The following is a 25310-nucleotide window of genomic DNA, read 5'->3' as shown; positions in this document are numbered from 1 at the left end:
AAGCCATTAGACTTAAGAATCTCTTTACTGCTGTCGGTCCAAAAGTTGTGCTGAATTGCCGACAGGAATGTAAAATGGTACAAACTCCTTTGGAGAAGATTTTGGCACTAGCTACCAAAATGATACAGGTATTTACCCTTCAATCTAGCAATCCAATTTCTATGGAATTTATCCTGAAATTTCAATACAAAAGGATATTATTCTTTGTAGCGTTATTTGTGATTGCAAGATACTGAAAATTACTTAAATGCCCAAAGGAAAGTAGTTAAAAAAACTATGGTACATACACAAAACAGAGTACTATGCTGCTTCAAAAATATGAGGAAGATATCTAGGGACTATATGCAGTAATTTTCAGGATATACTGTCACTGAAAAACACAAATTGTGAAAGATTAAATATGTTTTGTTAGAGGAGAAAAAACCAAACATATATATATATATATATATATATATATATATATATATATATATACACATGTGTATATGAATGTGTGTGTGTGTGTGTGTGTGTGTGTGTGTGTATGCTTACTTCTATAAAAACAAAAACAAGAAGGATAGACCAATTTGTTACCTATAAGGGTTGGCAGGGAGTGAGGGACAGGAAAGAGGCAGAAGAGGTAAGGGGAGGGGCTGATAGTTCTTTGAGTATAACTTTTGCATAGTTTTGACTTTGGGAATTATATTAATGTTTTACATATTCAAAAAATGAAATTAAATCAACAAGGATGGAGCAAAAAGTCCACAAACACTAAATGAAAACAGAAACCAACAAAACCAAATACATTTCAAAGGAATAACAGAACTACAATGAAGTGGTGGTGGTGGGGGGAACCCAAGTAATTTCAGAACACAGCATTTTGACCATACATCATCAATATAAAGAAAAAGGAATCACATTGTATCTATATGAGATGATGGTTAACTAAACTTATTATGGTAATCATTTCACAGTATGTAGAAGTCAAATAATTATGCTGTATACCTTAAACTTATACAGTGTTGTATGTCAATTGTATCTCAATAAAACTGGAAAACATATGAAAGCATTAAAAGGATAAAATAAACCCAAAAAACTCAAAAAGAAAAAGGAATTGCAAACAAATCTTAAGCTCTTTAGTGGGTTTCTTTTTCATATTGGTTTACACGGAGCAACTCTGAAGCTATTTTATTTGTATTCTAAGATTAGGCAAATAAGTACAGTTAACACCATTAAACAATACAGGCTTGAACTGCACAGGTCATTTACACATAGGTTTTTTGTCTTCTTTTGTTTTGTTTGATAAATATAGTACAGTCTTGGAAACATATTTTCTCTTCCTTATGATTTTAATGCCATTTTCTTTAGCTTTACTGTAAGAATACAGTATAAAATACATATAACACACAAAATGTGTGTTAATTAACCATTTATGTTATTGGTGAGGCTTCCAATCTACAATAAGTTATTAGTAGTTAAGTTTCTGGGAAGTCAAAAGTTATAACTAGATTTCCAACTGCATAGCACCTTTAATCCCAGGTCAACTGTAAATATCAATGTCCTCTCAAATTACTTATTATAAAAGTAAAAATAATAACCTTTAAGTTAAGAAGCCAGACCATATCTTAACCAAGTGATCAAAATTAACATCACCTAGCAGGGAGGCAAATGGAGAACATACCCCTCTGGATAGAATACGGTCAGAAGGACACAATGCCAGTCTAAAAACCACAGCCTTAATTTAATTGTAAGGAAATACCAGAAAAAAACAAATTGAGGGATGAAAATGACCTGTATTCTTTAAAAATGTCAAGGTCCTGAACAAAAAAGAAAAGCTAAGGAACTATTCCAGTTTAAAGAAGACTAGAGATATGAAACTAAAGCTACTTCATGACCTTGGACTGGATCTTGTACTGAAGAAAATATTATAATGTATAATTGAGTACAACTGGGACAAGCGACAAAACTGAAACACAGACCCTAAGACTGACCAACATATTATACTGACATTAAATCACCAGTACTTTGGTTATACAACAAACAGCTTTGTTTTTTGGAAATACACACTGAAGTATTAAGGGGTAAAGGGATTTGATGTATGCAACCCTCTTTCAAATGTTTCAGAAACATTTACATATATATGTATTTGTGTGTGATGTATATATCTGTGTATGTGTATATACATGCAAACATACACGCACACACACAGAAAGTTAATGTGGCAAATGTTAAATTGATGAATTTGGGTAAGGAGTATACAGAGCTCTTTTTCTATCTTGAAACTTTTTGTAAGTCTACAATATTTCAAAGTAAATATTCTTAAAGCAGTATATTAAGTCTATACCAATCCAAATCTTTGTAGAATCTGTATCCAATTGCATAAGATCTATAGAGCAGTTAAAGAAATCTGACTTTTACAGCCCTCTCAAGCAAAGATGAAAATCATAGTACTGGGACATTTAACTAATATTTAAGTCTCTCCAGGGCAAGTAATTTTTTTTTTTTTTTTTTTTTTTAGGGCAAGTCATCTTTATAAAATACTGCTTGGAGAAAAAAAATCATGGTACCATCTCTGAATTTTAAAAACACTTAAAACGGGGGCGCCTGGGTGGCTCAGTGGGTTAAGGTCTCTGCCTTTGGCTCAGGTCATGATCTCAGGGTCCTGGGATGGAGCCCCGTGTCGGGCTCTCTGCTCAGCGGGGAGCCTGCTTCCTCCTCTCTCTGCCTGCTTGTGATCTCTGTCTGTCAAATAAATAAAATATTTAAAAAAAATAAATAAATAAAAGAAATATCACTTAGTTAAAAAAAAAAAAAAAGCTTAAAATGCCAAGTTCCTCTAAATGAGTTGAGAATACAACAGGGGTATATTCTAGACTGGGCAGTTACTTTACCAGTAAGTGAGTAAACAACTTTGAAAAGAAAAGGCATATTGGCAATAGGTATAAAGAAACAAATGAATCAGCACTGACCACAAAAGTCCACACAAGAATAAACTGTAATTACCGAATAGGATCTTAGGGGTAGAATTCCTTAAAAATGATCTAATTTCAGCAGGTCAAGTCTTCACAACTATTTGAGTGAAACAATGGTATGAAAAAGAAACCAAATAAATCTAAGAGTCAATGCAAATGATGTATCTGAAAATGATGTCCTATATTAGGAGATATATATATATATATACACACATACATACACACGAATATATATATGAATGAAAAAGACAATTACAAAATTGTAAGCTCTAAGTCAATGTTTCCCAAAGCATGCTCCAAATAACACTAATTTTACAGGATGTTAGTAGACATTATTCACAAAAGAAGTCCAAGATTAAACATGCTTGAGAAATAGCTAGACAGGCTTCTTAACTGGGCCTTCAATGTACTAAAACGAGCTGTATCATTTTTAAAGGGGCACAGACAAGGCAGCATTTCCCAAATGTATTTGACTTCAGAATCTTTCTTTTGGGGCACCTGGCTGGCTCAGTTGGTAGAGTTGCGTGCTTTAGGAGTTCAAGCCCTACACTGGGCACAGACCTTACTAAAAAATAAACAAAACTGGATTCAATAAAAACTTTTAAAAAACTGATGTTATTGAAAAAAAGAATCTTTCAATTATTATCTCAGGTACTGTTTGAAGAAACAGAATTTATTTATTTATTTATTTATTTATTTACTTATTGAAGATTTTATTTATTTATTTGACAAAGAGAGATCACAAGTAGGCAGAAAGGCAGGCAGAGAGAGAGAGGAGGAAGCAGGCTCCCTGCTGAGCAGAGAGCCGGATGTGGGACTCAATCCCAGGACCCTGAGATCATGACCTGAGCTGAAGGTAGAGGCTTAACCCAATGAGCCACCCAGGTGCCCAAGAAACAGCATTTAAAACAAAAAAAAGTTGGTCACAGTTTTTAATTGCTAAGGAACTTTGGTAAAAATAGAAATTCACAGGGGCTGAGGTAATCAAGCAAAGATGTGTAAGTGTTCAACTACTGTCTCACTGGGAAAAGTGTAGTCTACTTTGAGACTACACCTTTAAATGAAAAGCAATTAGAGCTCAGTTAATATTCTTTCTCCACAGGTTATTCCCTCAACCAATTCCCAACCCTCTGTAAAATACCTCACCAGTATTTCTATTTTAAAAGTGGCAAGTGTTACGCTGAAAAGACAGGTATCTTTAATACTGTGAGAAATAAACTTTACTCTATTAGTACTGTAAATTTAAGCATAGAAACCCATGAATTTGCAGCTATTTCAAAAATTAAACAAATAGTCTGTTTACTAATGCCCAACTATGTCTTTTACTTCATGTCCCCACTCATGTTATTCCCTATGACCTAGTGCCCTACTTTGCAAATATCATAAACCCTAAGGCCCTATTCAAGTCCCATATTTTCCAGAAAACCTTCTTAGATATTTTACTCCCAGTTACCATAACTCTACAAGTTACATATATATACTCATACATATAAAAGTTTGTAATAATCAGCTACTTGCTATTTTCACTAACCATTTGCTTTGAATCCCTTACTTTTACTAATATATTAAGAAAGGAAAATTTGAGAATCATTTTAGTCATAAAATTTAGAAGCCATTTAATTCAACTTTTAAATTTTTACAGATAAAGAAAATGAGGCCCAAGAGGTTAAGTGCCGTGGTAAAGGTCATGAAGTTAGTTAGTGGCAGAACTATTCTGACTTTAAGTTCATACTCATCTTTCCATAGCACTTTGAACAAACTCCTTAAAAGAATGAATGTTGGACTCAATGTTATTAGCTATAAACTTCAGAGATCCTTTAAGTTAGGGCTGCCAGGTTCAACAAATAAAAACATGAGATCCTCGTGTATCTCATTGTGAATTTCTCTGAAATTCACATTTAACTGGGCATCCTACTTTAGAGTAAAAAGGAGTATTAGAGGAAAAAGAGCAGCTTGAAAGAAAAACAGAAAATAACACTAGTAAACTGCTTAAACAAAACATTTTTCTAGGACATGGTACAATTTAAAATGTCTTCCTTTTAGGACACCAACCAACTCAACAATCAGAAATACATCATCAACAGATCTAATAACATCTAAAGAAATACATTTGGAATTCTAATTTTGGTCCAGCACTTATAATATACAGTGCAAGTAAAAAGGGCCAGTCTCTAAAATCTATAAAGAACGTATCAAACTCAACACCCCAAAAACAAGTAATCCAATCAAGAAATGGGCAGAAGACACGAAGACATTTCTCCAAAGAAGACATCCAATGACCAACACACACACCAAAAAGTGCTCAAAATCACTTGGCATCAGGGAAATAGAAATCAAAACCACGTCAAGAAAATCAAAACCAAGTCAGGAAATGACAGGTGTTGGTGAAGATGTGGAGAAAGGGGAACATTCCTACACTGTTGGTGGGAATGCAAGCCAGTGCAGCCAAACTAGAAAACAGTATGGCAGTTCCTCAGAAAGTTGAAAATGGAGCCATCCTATAACCCAGCAACTGCACTACTGGGTATTTACCCCAAAGATAGAAATGTAGTCATCTGAAGGAACACCTGCACCCCAATATTTATAGCAGCAATGCCCACAATAGCCAAACTATGGAAAGGGCCCAGACGTCTATCAACAGATGAATGGATAAAGATGTAGTGTGTGTGTACACACACACACACACACACACACACACACACACAATGCCCACAATAGCCAAACTATGGAAAGGGCCCAGACGTCTATCAACAGATGAATGGATAAAGATGTAGTGTGTGTGTACACACACACACACACACACACACACACACACACAGGAATATTATGCAGCCAACAAAAATTGAAATCTTGCCATTTGCAACAAAGTGGATGAGACCAGAGGGTATTATACTAAGCAAAATAAGTCAATCAGAGAAAGACAATTATCATATGATCTCACTGATATGAGGATTTGAGAAACAAGACACAGGATCATAGAGGAAGTGAGGGAAAAATGAAACAAGATGAAACCAGAGACAGAGACAAACTGTAAGACACTCTTACTCTTAGGAAACAAACTGAGGGTTGCTGGAGAGGAGGAGGGTAAGGGGATAGGGTGGCTGGGTGATGGACACTGGGGAGAATATGTGCTATGGTAAGCACTGTGAATTGTGTAAGACTGATGAATCACAGACCTGTACCTCCGAAGCAAATAATACATTACACGTTAATTTAAAAAAAATGAATAGGAATAAACCTGTAGTTCAAAAAGAAAGAAAGAAAGAAAGAAAGAAATTGTATGGACAATAATGCAGCATTTTTGGGAATGAGGAAATGTTAACTCACTAAATTAAAGTTTGAAGAAGTTAAAAAAAAAATACAGTGCAAGTATCCCTCAACATATGCACGTATTTTACCAAGAAGATAGTTTAAAAAGAAGTTTCATAAAATAGATGTTATTGAACATCTAAGTTGAGAATAAGTAGATAAGGACAAGAGGTAAGAAATGTTATCATCCAAACAATGGGCTCTGGCTATAGCTGGATAAATCAAAGACAAGGCTAATCTGGGTTAGTAGGCCAGCAAGCTGGAGTAGGTGGGTGGCGTGGCAACTTCTTTCCACTTATATAGCAATAAGAAAGAACGAGTCATTCTACCTCTCATCCCTAAAAGGAGGAAAGAATCAAGAATTCTGTTTTTATGGGAATAAAAATCAAGAATAAAGTGACTGAATTTCCAGCCAAACCAACCAGTTCAAATGCCAAAAATCTCATCATTAGGTAATAGAGATTTCTTTCCCTAGTTTACACTGTCACAAAGTGGTTCTTCATAATGATGAAACCCCGCACTTTGCAGTAAGACTCTGTAAAATTAACACAGTCTATGTGAAATTTGCACAAAGATTCTAACAATTGGAAAGAAAATCATTTGAAAATAAAAATATGTATTGTGCTAAAATATGTATGAATCCAAATATTTAAAAATGAATCACATTTACTCAATGACTCACTAAACAAATATTGGTTGTGAGGTTAATATGTGCAATTGCATAAGACTAAGCACTATTAAAACATCAAAATGTTATGAGTAGTGCCCAGATTCCAGTTTTTCTTAAAAGCCACTTGCTCTGTTTGGAATATAAATGGCATTTTTTTATTCCATAAAATTATGTTTATTGGGTCCTATGTCAGCAAACAATCCCCACGTACTTCATGATGCGTATGCAATACTACCGAATTTAATCATTATATTTAACAAACAAGATTTCTATGGAAAAAGGTCATCAGTGTTATAACTTAGGATGATACCATCTTAGCTTATTCCTGATTAGAGCCAGGAGCAAAACTGGGGGCAAGGTTTTAACCCCTACAGGATGAGAAAGAGAGAAGAAGGGAAATTAACAGTAAAGGACTCAGAGAAGAAAGAGGAAAGAGACAGGGACAGAAGCTGCTGGAAGTCAGGAAAATGGAGCATGTGATCAGGGGTGACAGAAAACAAAGATTTCCATTCTGATGTACCTAATTTAGGAGAAAGGATGTCAACAAGGTTAGGATGAAGAGTCAAGTATGGACAGTATTTTCAGCAGCTAGTCAGTAAGCTAAATGAGGGAAATCATTGTGATCCCCAAATAACAAATTTAGACACAATTTCAGGTGATCTCTTACAAAAGTTTTCTACTGAAGTTGGTAATACACAAAACACCTTTCCTTTTCTTTCCTTTTTTCTTTTTCTTCTTATAGAGGTATCAATGACCAGGAGCATTAGACCAAAATGAATAGAAAAACTGTATAATAATAAAGAAACTTTAAATAATTCAACTGGAAAATAAGATCTCTGAATGCTTATAATTTCTTTCACCCCAATTCAAATGCTACAGAACATGTTTAAAGAGCTCTCACTGTTTTAAAAAATGTGATATACTATAGTGCAGGAAATTTACTTCTGGTCTTAGTATATGATAAAAATACAAATTTTCAAAGAAGAAAACTCTAAAAGCCACAAGAATTTTGAAAGCATGAAAAAAACGAATCCATATTAATGTTTCTTCTTTCTTCATAGAATAATCATAATACACAATTCCTGGAATATATTTTATTTTATTTTTTATTTTTATTTTTTAAGATTTTATTTATTTATTTGACAGAGAGATCACAAGAGAGAGGCAGGCAGAGAGATAGAGGAGGAAGCAGGCTCCCTGCCGAGCAGAGAGCCCGATGCAGGACTCGATCCCAGGACCCTGAGTTCATGACCTGAGCCGAAGGCAGCGGCTTAACCCACTGAGCCACCCAGGCGCCCCCTGGAATATATTTTAAAAGCCGGTCCTACTACAAGTCATTGTAAGGCTGATACACTGAAAATGTTTTCTTGTTGTTTCATACATTTTACCAAAGGCAAAGCCATTATTTTTGCCAAAAGTATTCCAGAGATTGAGCTCTTATCATTAAAAATTTTTCCTAAACACCTTCATCCAATTAACCTTCATTTTGTACTTCTACTTACTTGGCATTTATGACATGCTTTCTTAGGGCACAGTTAACCACCAAAAAATAATTTTATGAATATATCTATTTATTAATATCTGTATTTCCCAAACAATACATGTATGTGAACATACATAGTCTATCAATAAAGGCACCTTATTTTCTTTGAAACATATACCTTTTGACCTCCCGGAGCTTCAACTGTGTGATGTTCTTTCAATTTCTGTTCTTGTTCCATAATGTCTTTCAAATGTTCATTTACCTTAAAATATAAAAACACTAATTTGAATTTATATTCAAATATGACAGTGAAATAACACGCACCATAAAATGTCTGTGGTCAGATCTCCGATGTCAAATATTGGCATCACTTAAATAAGAAAATTTCATTTTCCCAACCAGAAAAAAATAGTATTTTACAGGTGTTTTATTTGATATTCTTAAATTAATTTATTTAAAAATTTGCTGAGTCTCTACTATATGTCAGGAGCTGGTTAGAGTTCTAGAGAAAAAAGGTACTCAATTTCCAATTTTAATGCTTACAAAACAAACCTTTTAAATTTTTATTTTCTTTAAAGATTTATTTGAGAGAGAGAGAATGAGCAGTGGGGAGGGGCAGAGGGAGAGAGTGGAGAGAAGCAGACTCCCTGTGGAGCAGGAAGCCTGACTCGGGGCTTGATCCCAAGACCTGGAGATGATAACCTTATCCAAAGGCAGACACTTAACTGACTGAGCCACCCAGAACCCCAACAAACTTTTGATTTAAAGATCTTATTTATTTATTTATTTATTTATTTATTTGAGAGGGAGAATGTAAGAGGGCACAAGCAGGGTGAACAGCAGCAGCAGAGGAGAGGGAGAAGCCAGATCCCCGACGAGCAGGGAGCTCACTATGGGGCTTGATTCCAGGACCCTGAGATCATGATCTGAGCTGAAGGTAGATGCTTAACCAACTGAGCCATCCAGGTGCCCCAACAAACTTTTTCATAAAAATTTTATTATCTCTTTAAGGACTAGTAAATGGAAATTATTTTCCTTAAAATTAATGTTTTTATTTTCAATAAAAACACTGTAGGTTTTTTTTTAAATGGCATGAAGCATTTATTTTATTATTTTTTCAATTTCAGTAGAGTTAACATTACGATACTAAATTAGTTTCAGGTGTACAATATGGTGATTCAACAATTCTGTGTATGACTCTTGTGCTCATCAAGGTAAGTGTACTCTTCATCCCCTTCACCTATTTCAACTATCCCCTCAACCCTTCTCCCCTCTGATAATCATCTGTTTGTCTCTATAGTTAAGAGTCTGTTTTCTGGTTTGTGTCCTTTTTTTCCTTTATTCTGTTTCTTAAACTCCACAAGTGAGTGAAATCATATGGTATTTGTCTTTCTCTGACTTATTTCACTTAGCATTATACTCTCTAGATCTATCCATGTTGTTGCAAAGGACAAGATTTCCTTCTTTTCTAATGGCTAAGTAACATTCCTGTGTGTGTGTGTGTGTGACACACACACACAGTAGAAAACACTTGGAATCAAGTTCTTAATCTGTGATTTCATAGACCTGTCCCTGAATCATGAGCGGGTTTTACTGCCATCATAAGGCCACAGCTAAAATAGATGTAAAAATCTTCTCTATGAGAAGTTTCTTGGGAGAAGGTCTAATTTATCTCCTATTACATTACTCAAACACCCATAATCTAGAAAGGTTAAGAAACAGTCTATATAGTACATAAAATATTTCTTAAGAATACTTTAAACAATTCTGGATTTTGAGCTAATGATTTTAAGGTCACTCAAGTAACGAAAAATAAATGTTCAAATTGTTTAATTATGGCACTCTGGAAAACATTAATGCCATTATCAACCACGATTACTCTAAACCCATAATTTTCTGAACTCTTCTATTGCCCAGAATTCAGTTCAGTGGCTAAAAACAAATGGAGAGAGAGGGGGCCTGGGTGGCTCAAAGGGTTAAGCATCTGCCTTTGGCACAGGTCATGAACCGGGGGTCCTGGGATAGAGTCCCATATCGGGCTCCCTGCTCTTTGGGGAGAATGCTTCTCCCTTTGCCTCTGCCTCTGCCTCTCTCTCTCATGAATAAATAAAATCTCTCAAAAAATAAAAATAAAAACAAATGGAGAATTTAAATTTATGATAAAATTTTTATAAGGTTTTATTTATTTATTCATGAGAGACGGAGAGAGAGGCAAAAGGAGAAGCAAGCTCAAGGGAGGGAGATGTGGGACTGGATCCCAGATGATGGGATCATGACCCGAGCCAAAGGCGAGCCACCCAGGCACCCAATTTATGATAAATTTAATTAACAATAATCACTAAGAGTTTTTTCTATTCATGATATTTCTAAGGGGTTACAAGGGATTTTATCAACAGATTTATTTTAGTATATGAATATGCCATGCTATAACATTTTCTAGTTAATCTCTTAGATCATCAATTTGGTTGTATAAAATACTCTAAGAGACAACAGAATTAGGAAAGACTTGGGTCTGAATCAAAACCTGTACTTACAAGCTATGACCTTAATAATTCCTTGATGCCTCTCAGCCTCAGATTTTAGTTTGAATAAAAGCTACCTCATAAAGCGGTTTGGGGTAGTATGGCTCTAAAATGGTCTCCACTAATCCCCTTGAATGAGAGAAGGACCTAATTTGTTTCTAACCAACAGAATACAACTAAGGTGATAGGATATCATGTTAGTGATCACGTTACATAACATTCTAATTTCCATCTTGCTAGTCAACTCTCTTGCTGGCTTTGACGATGCAAGCTACCATGCTGGGAGCTATCCTATGGAGAGGCCCACATGGCAGGGAATTGCTAGCCTTGCCTCCACAGAAGCAATAAGAAACTGAGGCCTTTAGTCCAACTGCCTGCACTAAACCCTGCCAACAACCGTATGAACTTGGAAGTAGATCCTACCCATTAATTTTAAGATACACTAGCTTTTATTTATTTATTTTCATTTTAAAATATAAAATAGTAGGGCTCCCAGCAGGCTCAGTCAGTAGAACACATGACTCGATCTCAGGGTTTTGAGTTTCTTCCTTTGAAAGAAAGGAACACGCTGAGTGAAATCTATATTTCTATGGTTTTCTCTTCAATCCACACAATGCACAGTGGCTAGAACTCAAGCAGAAAACCAGTCTTATTGGAATGAGGAACTGAGGGAGAAATCTGAGACTGTCAGAATGGCTAGACTTTGAGGAAGAGTATCCTTGGAAAGAAGGAATCACTACAAGGGAGACCCCAGCTCCATGTATAAACTGACATCAAATCCTTGGCTGAGCCCTGAACTATGCACATGTAGTAAAGACTCCAAGCAGCACAGAGGGGAAACAAGTGCTGGCAGGCTGAAGAAGCTACCTGCTACATAGGAGACCAGTGCGGCACTTGAGTCCTACCAACACCTTGGGTTCTCCTTTCAAACTTTAGAAGGGTCACACATGATTTAGAAGTAAAGACTGAATTTAAGATAAGTACAGAGAAGTATTACTGGATTTGTCAAAATGGACGCCATCTTCCAAACCAACTCAGGAATAATCTCAGGATAGTAATGGGGATGAGAGAGAGAGCAGAGAAGGCTAGTGAATGAGTAAACAACTCTTTAGAGAGGTTCTGTATATGGATGAATGGGTTTTATCTGGATGGGGAAGTTTTATTTTCCTCCTTATGGTTTATCTGATAAAACCGTAGATGAGCTGGGTTACCCACCTTCTCTCTAGGGTGCATCTATGGAGGTAAGTATTACTGGAGAAATTTACACAAGGAAGTCAGTTTCACTTTAAATTTAGAAGTACACACTTCAAATTTAGAAGTACACACTTCAAATGGACACTCAGGGCTTACTGCCAGGCCAAGAAGTGTGTCATCAAGAAGTTCACTTTCCCACATTTCAAGACGATTTCATCCTTTCTTCTCTAGTCCTCAAACTTTCCATAACCCATCCCTTCTTACTGTTAGTTGAGGACCTTGCCTCTCCTTTTTTGAGACTAGAGATGGGGAGCCATCAGGTGGGACTTTTTTCTTCTTGCCACCAAATCTGTAAACTTTCTGCATCAGTACTCCTTCTCTTTCTTTCTTCCCTGCTGTTAAAGTAGAGAAAGTCTCCCCTCCAGCATCCTAACAGAGGGCAGTTTCTCTTCACTTATTGCTCTGGAACTCTTTCTTTCTTTGTCACGGTCACTGATCCTCCGCTTCGGTTCTTGTCAAGCTTTCATGTGCTTGTCAAGTTTTCATGTGCGTATGAGTCATGGGAACTTGTTAAAATGCAGGCTCTGATTTGATGGGTCTGGGGTTTGGGTGGAGAGTAGGCATTTCTAAGAAGCTTCAGGTGCTGCTAATGCTACTGGTGTATGGACCACACTGTTATTCCCTAAATCTCCTGCATCATTCAGTTCTCCCTCCCTATTGGATCATTCTCACAAGAATATAGACTTTCTGTAGTGTTTCCCATCCTGATGAATAAAACTTCATTCTTGGATTCAAAAAATATTTACTCAACACTCACAGTGTATAATACCCTACTCTGAGTGCTGGGAATTATATTTATCTGACAAGAAATAATTATTATTAAATGTAATTATAGATGTTACAGAATATACAGAAATCTATTTTAATCATTTTAACAGAATTTTTTTTTTGTCAAAAGGTAATGGGAAATTTTAAGTAACTTGAACAACTTTACTTTTCATTTTGATTTAAAACAAAAACAGTAATGGAGTGTGCCTTAGTCTGTTCAGGCTGCTGTAACAGAAATAACCACAGAATAGGTAGCTTATAAACAACAGAAATTTCTTTTTTTTTTTTTAATTTTTTTGGGAAAAATTTAAAAAAACATTTTATTTATTTATTTGACAGAGATTACAAGTAGGTAGAGAGGCAGGCAGAGAGAGAGGGGGAAGCAAGCTCCCTGCTGAGCAGAGAGCCCGATGTGGGGCTCCATGCGGGGCTCAAGCTCAGGACCCTGAGATCATGACCTGAGCTGAAGGCAGATACTTAACCCACTAAGCCACCCTGGTGCCCCTTTTTAAAAATTTTTTGTTTAAATTCAATTTAGCTAACATATAGTGTATTATTAGTTTCAGGAATAGAATTTAGTGATTCATCCATTGCATATAACACCAAGTGTACATTAGATCAAGTGCCCTCCTTAATGTCTCTCACCCAATGTCCCCCTCCCTCTACCCAACTCCCCTCCAGCAACCCTCAGGCGGTTTCCCATAGTCAAGAGTCTCTTACAGTTTGCCTCCTTCTGTTTTTATCTTATTTTTCCTTCCCTGCCCCATGCTCCTCTGTTTTGTTTCTTAAATTCCACATATGAGTGAAATCATATATTTGTCTTTCTATGACTGACTTATTTTGCATAGCATAATACCCTCTAGTTCCATCCAGAAATTTATTTCTCATAAACCTGGACGCAGAGCATTCCAAGATCAGGGGACCAGCAGATTTGGTGTCTGGTGAGGGCCTGCTTCCTGGCCATCTCTTTGCTGTGACATCACAGAGCAGAAGGAGCAAGGGAGCCCCCCGGGGCCTCTTTTATATGGGCATTAATCCCATTATAACTTAATCACTTAAAGGCCTCACTTCCCAACATCATCACATTGGGGGTTAGGATTTCAAAATAAGAATTTTGGGTAGAGAAAACCAGCAATGTGTGGCAGAGTGGCAGTGCATAACTGAGGATTTTAATTGAGGATAAATTGAGGAGTTTCTGGTTATGAAACTCATTTTTACTACAGTGGGTATATTCCTACCTTATTAATCCAGTACATGACAGCATCCTCAATATCATACGGCAGATCCGTGGCTTGAAAAAAAGCTGAATACTGTTGAGCACACGCAATTACTTTTTCTATACTGACCATTTCTACGGTATAAGCCATCATTAGCGTATCTATCATGGCCAAGTGAGCACTCTGCAAATATAAAAGAACACAGAGTTTTAAAATTACACTTAGAAACTGTTGTTTATATATTTTAAAATGCTAATAATAATTCCTAACGAACAGTAACAGAACTAAAGACTACAGAAGACAAGCCTTAATAAGAAAGCACAAAATAAGAGATGAGCTAACTGAACCAAACTAATTTATTATTGAAATAATTATTAAGGATCCTTAAGACATTCATTATCTTCTACTCAGAGAATGTTCCTTTCCCCATTTTTCCTATTTTTAATAATGTTGTAGTCATTTATTCAGCAATACAACTTACAAACTTCAAGATACTATGTCTGGTGCACCGATTATTAATGGTACTAGTCAATTTCCAATCTTTGACTATGCTTTTGCCCCGGGCTTCACATCCACATAGTAGAAGTTCCTAAATTCTACTTCCAAAATGTCTTTCAATCTACTGATTGCCACAGTGCCAGTGCAGACCATCAATATTTGCCACCCTTGAAGGAGACAAAGACCTCTGATTCTCCTGGCTCCATCTTCCTCCTCATCCTATTCACCCAGCAGCCCAGAACTTCCAATCTTTCCTTTGCCTTTATTTGTTGGTGTACATGTTTTCTTGTTTTTAAACACAAAAGTATTATTACATGGTGATTCTTAAAAGTTCCAAACATTACAAAGTATATAAAGTAGGAATTACCTCTCTCCTAGTCCTTCTCCCCTAGCAACAGGTATAGTCTACTATATATTCTTACAAAGACATTCAATGCACATCAAATAGGTAAATATTCACATTGTGTCCTCTTCTCTGGCATTATAAACAATGGTACAACATTATATTTCTCCAGAGGCAATTTTAAACTGTGGGGCTATTGGGTCCAAGAGCAACCACATTTTAAGTTTTCATAAATAACCACTGATCTGCTTCCTAGAAAGCTTCTGGCAACGTTTATCTCCTGCCAAGAATGTTATCACTCTGCCTGTTTCCCCACATTTTTTGTCAAATATGACATCATTCACTTTTTATCATATGTATCAGTCTGAAAGGTTAAAAAAACCCCACTCTTGTTCGACTTTGCATTTCTCTGAAAGAGGATGAGCATCTTTTTACATGCTAAACAAAAAAATTGTATTTTTTCCTTGGAAAACTGCCTGCTTATATCTTTCACCTATTTTTCTTTTGGGGATGTTCCTCTATCTTCATTTCTTGATTTGTGAGTGTTCTTTATATATTAGGAAGATTAGATCTGTGTCATTCTGATAGCAAATACATTTTCCTAGTTTGCCTTTGGATTTTCAACTTTATTTATAGTACGCTATAGGGAAGATCTAAACATATTCTTGGTAAAAATCTATTGATCTCAATATTATGGCTTCAGATTTTACCCCATGTTTACAAAAGGCTTCCTCACCCCAAGAATATGGAAATATTGTCCTCTATTTTTTCTATTAACTTTAAACCTATCTAGAATTTGTTTCTGAAGACATTATAAACTAAGGCTAGTCATTTTTCCAAATCAGAGATTTCATCATATCATTCTCTCATGAAGTCTATCTCATTTACTTTATATAAGTCTAAACTCCTTAACAGAGGTAAAGTTCTTTAATCATTGCCCTATCAGTCTAGCATTATATTTTACCATTTCTTTCTCCCAATCCACACTCCTTTCAGAAGAGCCACAGAAGACTGCTGTTTCCCAAATCTGTCACCAAATTTCAGGTTTCTATGCCCTTGCTGCTGTCATCTTCTTTACAAATATATACTAAGTCCTGACATTGGCTTAATTGCCATCTTAATTCTAAAGGTTTTTTTCCAACTCATTTTCCAATCAAAATGACTCATTCTTCCTACAGAATGAGTAGAGGTTCCTACAAAATAGTTTGTACTTGCAGTAAATTTTGACTTATGTGAAGAAGGGCATGGGTACTGGTATTTTTAAAAAGCTCCCCAGAAGCCAGGGTTGAGAATCACTATCTCATCGTAGTACGGTCACCTGTACACAACACTATTCTCCTAGTGAGAAAGTAGGACTTTTGAGGGCAAGAAGATATTTATCTTCATATTTCCTATACCTAACATGGTACCTGGCAACTAGTAAGAGCTGGAAAGAAGGAAAGAAGCAGGGTGTCTGGGGGGGTTAGTTGGTTAAGCGACCAACTCTTGATTTTGGCTCAGATCATGATCTCAGTTCATGATCTCAAGGTCATGAGATTGGAGTGTGCTTAAGAGTCTCTCTCTTCTCCCCTTCTACCTCTCCCCATTCGCATGCTCTCTCCAAAAATCTAAAAAAATAAAATTAAAAAGAAAGAAGGAAAGAAGCTAGTCTGTGTGTCACTGTAAGGAAGGAAGAGCTAACTTTACACTGGAGCTTAAAAAAGAGGGTTTTGACTAGGAGGTGATAGACTAGCCTACCAAAAAGTTAGCACTGTTTATAGAAAGGCAGATACCTTATCTTAATAATGGCAATCATAAAACCAATGGTGATTCCTACTTAATAAGTCTAATTCATGTGCCAGATGCCATTCTAAGACTTCATTAATATATTAGTTCTTTCATTTCAAATCTTTTCTGAAATAAGGCTGGAAATAATATACATTTTCTATAACACAACTCTCTAAAGGAAGTATCATATACATTTTACATGTGAGGAAGCTGAAGTTCAGACAATTAAATATTTTGTCCAAACTTTATGTGCTCTTTCTACTTTTGTGCAGTTGGTAGAAATTAAATCATTTAGTTAGGCAAGCAATATTTTTAGAAATGATAAACACCATCTGTAAGAAAGAAAAATAAGCATCAATAATTGTTTCAAATTCAGATATTTTCATATTCTACCTTATCCGACAAGTCTTTTCCGGAATGCTATGCCCAGACAGACCAGTTATTCCTTCAGACCTGAAGTGGCACATTGAATCAACTTCCTTTCACTCAAGTCATTTATCTGTATGTGTCTTTTCTATTAAACTCTGGCCCTGGAGAGTAGAGAGCCTGTCTTTTTTATCTTTGTTCCTAGCACAATGTTTTAAAAAGGAAAGCTCTTAGAAATTAGTATTTAATTAGTATTAAATTAATAATTAGTATTTAAGGGAATTAAAAGTTTTAGCATAACTCTTTTGAACAAAAATGTGGGAAAACATTTCAAGAGCCATAAAACTATTTGCATACTCTTTATCAAGATTCTTTCTCTTGGCAATTTATTCTACAGATATAATTTGAGAGGAAAAAATAACTGTGAATGAAAGTGACATTATATTATACATAACAAAAAGGAAGGAAACAATGTTACAATCATAATAAGTAATTTATAGTATCTTAAAATATTTAACAACAGGTGAAAATACGCACAATATTGAGTAGAAAAAAAAACACTGCTTATAATAATGTTCAGGATATATACACATGCATACAATATGTATATACATACATGTATGGATATACACATGTAACATATATAAAACAGGAAGGGATAAGCTGTTAAAAAAACTTACTTAGAAACTACCTTATCACAGTATGCAAAAAAATGCATATAAAATCTAGCATTTACTTCAAAAAATTAGGAAACAGTAGAACAGTAGAATTGGTAATATTTTTTAAACGATTTATTTATTTATTTATTTGACACACAGAGAGAGATCACAAGTAGGCAGAGAGGCAGGCAGAGAGAGAGAGGGAAGCAGGCTCCCTGCTGAGCAGAGAACCCTATGCGGGACTCAATCCCAGGATCTAAGATCATGACCTTGAGCTGAAGGCAGCTGCTTAACCCACAGAGCCACCCAGGCACCCAGTAATACCTTTTCAAAACAAAAACATTTTCTCATTTCTCTAATTACTTAACTTCTACAAATTCAAAAATAAATTTTTATAAATACCACTCTTGTCCTTATGGTTATTTCTATATGATATTCAACCACTTTTAAACTAAAAATTTTCAAAATAAATATTAAATAAATTCTAGTAATTTTTTACCCTTTAACGTTACTATATGAGTTAGAGCTAAATTAAAAATTATGTAAAACAGAAAGAGAAAAGCTGCAAATGAAAAACTTAATACATAATATAAATAAAACTGTAGATCGAGCTGTAAATAGAAAAGTATATACATAATGTATCTAGAAAAGATCAATAATAAAAACAAAATAAACTCTAGGCTACAACCAGTATAGAGTAATTTATATCTCTAAATAAAACATACTTCTATAATTTCTTACCTAAAACATTAAGATCAGAATAACAATGATAGCTAACACATAGTACCATGTGCCATGTAATGTTTTCAGCATTTGTATTAAACTTATTTAATACAACCACCCCGTGAGAGGGACTCTTATTATACTTATTTTACAGATGAGGAAACTGTGTAACCTGTTCAAGGTGAGTCAGCAAGGAGGCAGTGATGCAGGGATTCAAACCTAGAAGTCTGGCTCCAGGGCCCATACCACCTGACACCAGCAGGCTGACTCATCCCAGTGCTACCCTCTCTGAGTCTGCGTATTAGCAGGACACGAGGCAGCAGTGGCAGAAGCAATAACTGCCACCACCAGGTGGCAGAGCAGAAAGTCTATGGGCCGTCTAAGAGCAGTAGTATTAAGACTGCTTACAGAATAAAAAGCAGTTCCAATGAAAAAGGAAAGGATACAGAATCCCAATGAATTTAACTTGACAGAGCTTAAAGTATCACACAAAGACCAATAGTAGGTTCTATATATGTGTTATAAAAGTTATATTTTTGTTCTGTCCAATCAGTGGAGACTAGATAAAATGAATTACATTTACATATTAGAAATTAAAGTTAAAGCTATGGCATAAGGAAGAGTGCTTAATTAAGCGTCATATATTAGTAAGACAGAAGTTCTAGTATTGCATGCCTCTTATTATTCTTGTATCAGATTTAGACACAGAACTTAAAAAAAAAAAATTCCTAAAAAGAAGCCAGGCTTTGCTTGGCCTACTGTGTGATACAGTGGCTCTAACACCTACCATGCCCAAGCAGTCCTAGAGGGAGATGGGAGGGAGCAAAGACTTAACAAATCAATCATGAACATTATGTATTTGAATTATTCTGCTAAAATGATATGCACAGCATATACATATCTGACCACAGTTTCTCAAAATTAATTCCAATTCAGAAAATTATACCTTGCATATTATTTATTTTTAAAACAGGTTTACTGTATGTTTCATTTATCTTTAGTTTACATGGAGATAAAAGTAAAATAGCGCTAAATCTACTGAAATATCACTACATATCCATTAGGAAGGCTATAATTAAAAAGTCACATAGTAACAACTGTTGGCAAAAATGTAGGGAAGTCAGAACCCTATACCCTGCTAGTAAAAACATAAAATGATACAGCTGTTGTGCAAAACACTTTGGCAGTTCCTCAAAGAATTAAACAAAGAATTACCATTTGATCAATGCTACTTTTAGGTGTATATATATCATATATAATATAAATAAATAAAACCACATATATAAAGAAATAAAACCACAAAATCTGTTCACAAACATTCATAATAGCCAAAAAGGTAGAAACAACCCAAATGTCCATCAACTGATGAATGGATAAACAAAATATAGATATTCCATACAACAGAATACAACTCAGCAATAAAATAGTGATATATACAAATAGAATACAACTCAGCAATAAAATAGTGATATATACAACACAGATGAACCTTGAAAACAATATGCTAAGTAAAAGATGCCAACCTCGGGCGCCTGGGTGGCTCAGTGGGTTAAGCCGCTGCCTTTGGCTCAGGTCATGATCTCAGGGTCCCGGGATCGAGCCCCGAATTGGGCTCTCTGCTCAGCAGGGAGCCTGCTTCCCCCTCTCTTTTTCTGCCTGCCTCTCTGCCTACTTGTGATCTCTCCCTGTCAAATAAATAAACAAATAAATCTTAAAAAAAAAAAAGATGCCAATCTCTCTCTCACACACACACACACATATATTATTCCATTTATAGGAAATGTACAAAAAGGGCAATATATATAGATAGAAAATACAAAAGCAGTTGCTCAGGGTTGGGGGTGGGAGATGGGGAGATAGGATGGTGATAGTAAAGGGTGTAGGGTCTCTCCTCAGGGTGATAAAAATTTTCTAAAATTGTGGAGATGCTTGTACAATTGTGAATATACTAAAAGCCATTACACTGTACAGTTCAAATGGGTGAATTATATGCTACATTAACTTTATCTCAAGCTGGTACTCAGAAAAACCAGATTAATTTGTGATGTTCTTCTCCCACTTTTCCAGTATAAAGATCTCATATATCACCATTTCTGGCTCTAAGTGAGCCATTATTCATAGGTTTGCCAAGTATCTTTATAAATACTTCCAGGTAAAGGGTGATTTATTTTTCTAGATAGTAGGCTATTTTATTATTTTAAGTAATATCTAAGAAAGATCATAAATGATGATCTTTAAAAATATCTTTTATCCAGATTAGTTGAAGCCATAAGAAATTAGAAATAAAAATATGTTAAAGGAAAACAGAATTTAGCATATTTATTTTTCTTTTTATCATCAATATATAGACATCTCCTGCTTAAAGGTATGCAGAATGCAAACTTATAGAAATAAGCAAATGTTATTTTTAATAATATCTAAAATACCCACTATCTAGAAAAATAAATCACCCTTCACCTTAAAGTATCTAGAATCTTAGATATTTCTTCTTTTTTTTTTAAGACTTTTATTTATTTATTTGACAGACAGAGATCACAAATAGGCAGAGAGGTAGGCAGGAGGGGATGGGAACCAGGCTCCCTGCTCAACAGAAAGCCTGATTTGGGGTTCAATCAGGACCCTGAGGATCATGATCTGAGCCAAAGGCAGAGGTTTAACCCACTGAGCCACCCAGGCGCCCTTAGAGATTTCTACAGTTGGCATGAAAACCAAAATTTTCCAGAAGAAAAAGAAACTTCTAATCAAAATCTCTGTCCTCTGGTAAAAGGAATTCATAGCACATCAAAAATCCAGCCTATCAAAAGTGGGTTGACCCAAGGAGCAAAAAGCACTGGCCTTAGAAACAAAGTCAGGAGTATACAATGACCAACAAAGATTTTAGTTGTAACCTACAGGAGAATTATGGTATTGCTATTTGTGACCTACTGAGGGTGTACCCAACCTTTATTAAACAGAGGACCAAACAGAGCCACTGTTGCTCTGCTCTCGCCAGACAGAATGGTGAAAATGGCAACACTGACCAGGGAGCTGATGGCCACAGGATTCAAAATACTCCTCTCTTGAGATTCAATATTAATTCTGCCTAAATTTAACAAATATAACACACAACAAAACAGCAGAGAGTTCTCTTTAATCTGTTTCTATAAGGTTTGCAGGGGCATCTGCTTTATATCCTGTCATTTGCATTTCATGAATTTGACAATCATTTTTCAAGATAACGTTGAATCAAATGGATACTAAGCTTTATTCTAAAATGAGTCTATACAAAATATAGCATAGCTCAAATGCCTAGTAAAAGATCCTGACCAATGAAAGATACTATGTCTCCTGAGCAGTTCCATCAATTTCATCTGGAATATGTCTAACCTTTAACAGCAAGTGTACTTAAATGAGGATCTACTAGGTAGACACATATAGGAACAGCATAACAGTAACGAAACACATATGGTAAACAAAGAAAACAGTCTATCACAGTGGTTCTAAATCCAACTGAGCATCAAATCACAAATTCCCTAGCCCCAAACCTTAGAGATGGTGATTCTTTATTTCCCTAGAGAGTCCCCAAAATAGCATCCTAACAGGAATCTTGCCTCCAATAGTCCCCAGAACCACAAGAAATTAACCTTCTACAACACATCTCTAATCACAACATTCTACAAGCAAAAGTCTTCTGTGACTTCCCAGGGCCTACCAAACAAGTCCAAAGTTATTTGATTAATGAAGTTCTTCATTATCTTAAAATAATCACGCTTGTCAGGCCACATCTTCCCCTACTTCTTCTTTAAACCCTATGGTCTAGTAGTGTAGATTAAGACCAAGGACTATTTAAGTGGAGAGCCTAGGTTCACTTGACTGTGTCAACTACTATGTAGTTTTGAGCAAAGTCCTCAATTTCTCTGTGCTTCAATATCCTCATCTGTAAAATGACGACAGTAAGAGTACAAGGCATTTTGTGCTCTAAAAATAACATTGTTTATGTCCAGAATACGGTTGGGGTAAACCACTCAAAAGCTATGCCACTTTGTAACCAGGAGGTAACCTGGACTATTCAAGCAGACAGCTCAACCTGACTGGCAGCTGCCATAGCAGATATTAGAAAATACACAAAAACCACTGTGAAAGTGCTGCCAGTGCTCTAACTAGGGCAATGCTGAGATATGGCTGACAGAGGTGGATCTCAGCCAGTATAGCCATATTAAGATGGGCATGGGAGGCAATGTAACCGTCCCTAGCCAAGAGCTGCATCAGGATGTGGACGCATATCTCTGGGAAGGAGTCCTGGGGGCAGATGTTTACCTTATGATTCAAAAATGGAAAAACTCTATGGTTCCAGTTTTGAATTACATGTAATCAATAAGAACATGTGATTATATACATGTATTTTTCCTACCCCTAAGGTGAAGAATGGGCCTAGAAGCAGTAACTACTAAAGTAGCAATAAATACACCTGTGCCCAGATCTTGGTATCTAAATACCATTTCCCGCATTAATATAAAACCAAGCCTCTTTAGAAAATGACTGAATCCAAGTCAGAAACAGATAAAGTACAAACTGAGCCTGGAATATACAGTTGGGTCAGAAAGAAAAAAAATATTCAAAGACTGATGGGGAGATGTCAAAAAGTTACAGAAGCCAGCTTACATGGGGCTCCTTCTGACAAATATGGACCCATTTTTTTAATATAAAAAAGATTAATGACAACAATGAGTTATAGTAAAAGGAATTAAAAAAAAAATCCATGAGTCCAAGGTGATAATCATTACAAGGGAAAGAAAGAGAATGCTTTCTTTACATTACAATGCCAAATTAGAAATGTAAAATTAGAGAGGAGGAGTCAAGATGGTGAAGGAGTAGCACACTGAGATAACATCAGGTCACAGGAGTTCAGCTAGATAATTATCAAATCATTCTGAACACCTACAAACCCAATAGGAGATTGAAGAGAAGAAGAGCAGTAATTCTAGAAACAGAAAATGGACCACTTTCTGAAAGGAAGGACATGTGGAGAAATGAATCGGAAGCAACGGGAAGATAGACTGTTGGAAAGCAGTGGAGCAATGGAATACAAAATCAGAACTTTTAGAAGTCTGCTCCACTGGGCAACATCACTCCAGAGGCGAAGCGGGGGTGGAGCCCTCGCAGGGACAGTGTGGTCTCAGGTCCCGTGGGGCCACAGAAGGATCAGAGGTGTCTGAGTGTAGCAGAGCTCACAGGTATCAGAGCAGGGAAGCTGGCTACAGAGCCAGAGCCAAGGAATGAGCTCTCAGCTCTGGGTTACCTCAAACTGTGATCTGCGGCATAGTTGGACCATTTCTCTTAGAGCAGGGACCCCACAAGTGGCAGATCCCGGGAGACCCATCTTCATCCACCATAAGAACAGAGCAGGAGGGATCTGCTAGGTTTGGAGACTCCAAATGGGGGTGTGCACCAGAGACAGAAACGCAAGGTCACAGGCTGGGTGAGCTTGGGGCACAGCCAGAAACCAGGGAGACAGGAGTAATTGACTGTTTTTATCCAAGGGCACACTGAGGAGTGGGGCCACGAGCTCTCAGCTCCTCTGAGCCAGAGATTGGGAAGCCGCCATTTTCATTCCCATCCTCCAGAGCTCTACTGAAAGCATTCAGGAAACAAAAGCTCCTAAGAGTGAACTGAGCAGATTACTTAGCCTGGCCCCTGGCAAGGGTGGCCCAATTTCACCTCTTGGGCAAAGAAATTTGAGAATCACTCCAACAGGCCCCTTCCCCAGAAGATCATCAAGAACATCCAGCCAAGACCAAGCTCACTGAACAAGGAGAACAGCAGAATTTCAGAGGGGGGGAAGCAAAGCATGAAATTCATGGCTTTCTCCCCGTGATTCTTTAGTCTTGCAAAGTTCATTAAATGTTCTTAATTTTATTTTTTTCTTATTCTAATTTTTTGAACTTTTCCTCTTTTAACATCTTTTAAGTAATTTATCTCAACAATACCTTTCTTTAAAAAAAATCTTTTTAATCCTACATTATTATAGTCATATTTTATCCTTCATTGTTTCTAACTTTATTTTTTGTATACATACAGGGTTTTATCTTCTAAAAAATTTTTGGGATACAATTTCTTCTAACAGATCAAAATATACCCTAAATCTAGCACATGGCTTTGTTCTAATCTCCAGCCTGAGCAAATTCTCTCTACTTTTTCTCTTTCTTTTCCCAACCGATTACCAATACATTTTTTAGAACTTTTCTTCAATTTTCATCTTTACAGTCATATTCTATCCCTTCATCGTGTTTACCCTATTTTTGTATATATGTTTTTTTTTTCTTTAAAATTTTGGAAGGTAGTTTCTTCTAACAGATCAAAAAATACACCCAAAATTAAGTGGGTGGTTCTGTTCTATTCACCATCTAATATACATTTTCTTAATTTTTAATTTTGTTTAAACTTCTTTTTACCCCCTTTCTTCTTTCTGATTTGGTTAACATACATTTTTCTGGGGTCTTTGCCACCCTTTTAGTATTTTATTCTCTTGTTCATATTCTTATCCAGATAAAATGACAAGGCAGAAAAACTCATCATACACAAAAAAAAAAAAAAAATAAGAGGTGGTACCAAAGGCTAGTGATCTAATCAATAGGGACCTTGGTAACATGTCAGATCTAGAGTTCAGAATGACAATTCTCAAGGTGCTAGCTGCACTTGAAAAAGGCATGGAAGATATTAGAAAAATCTGTCTAGAGAAATAAAAGACCTTTCTGGAGAAATGAAAGAAATAAAATCTCACCAAGCTGAAATAAGAAAAGT

At 36.0% G+C, this 25310-nt stretch overlaps 1 protein-coding gene across 4 annotated transcripts in view; it reads right to left on the bottom strand.

Annotated features, from left to right (window-relative positions):
• CAMSAP2 (calmodulin regulated spectrin associated protein family member 2) overlaps window positions 1-25310 on the bottom strand; it is a 120031-nt gene that overhangs the window by 32802 nt on the left and 61919 nt on the right. For all 4 annotated transcript variants that reach the window (XM_004756244.3, XM_004756245.3, XM_004756246.3 and 1 more), the window contains exons 3-4: window positions 14196-14357; window positions 8592-8675 (exon numbers count right to left, since the gene is read on the bottom strand). In XM_004756244.3, coding sequence (XP_004756301.1) covers window positions 8592-8675; window positions 14196-14357 — 246 coding nt within the window. The remainder of the gene's footprint in view (window positions 1-8591; window positions 8676-14195; window positions 14358-25310) is intronic.

Source organism: Mustela putorius, unplaced genomic scaffold, assembly GCF_011764305.1.
Source record: "Mustela putorius furo isolate JIRA1106 unplaced genomic scaffold, ASM1176430v1.1 tig00000508_pilon_pilon_pilon, whole genome shotgun sequence".
Taxonomy (NCBI): Eukaryota; Metazoa; Chordata; class Mammalia; order Carnivora; family Mustelidae; genus Mustela; species Mustela putorius.
The sequence above is the reverse complement of the archived record's forward strand: the minus strand, read 5'-3'. Positions and strand labels throughout refer to the sequence as shown.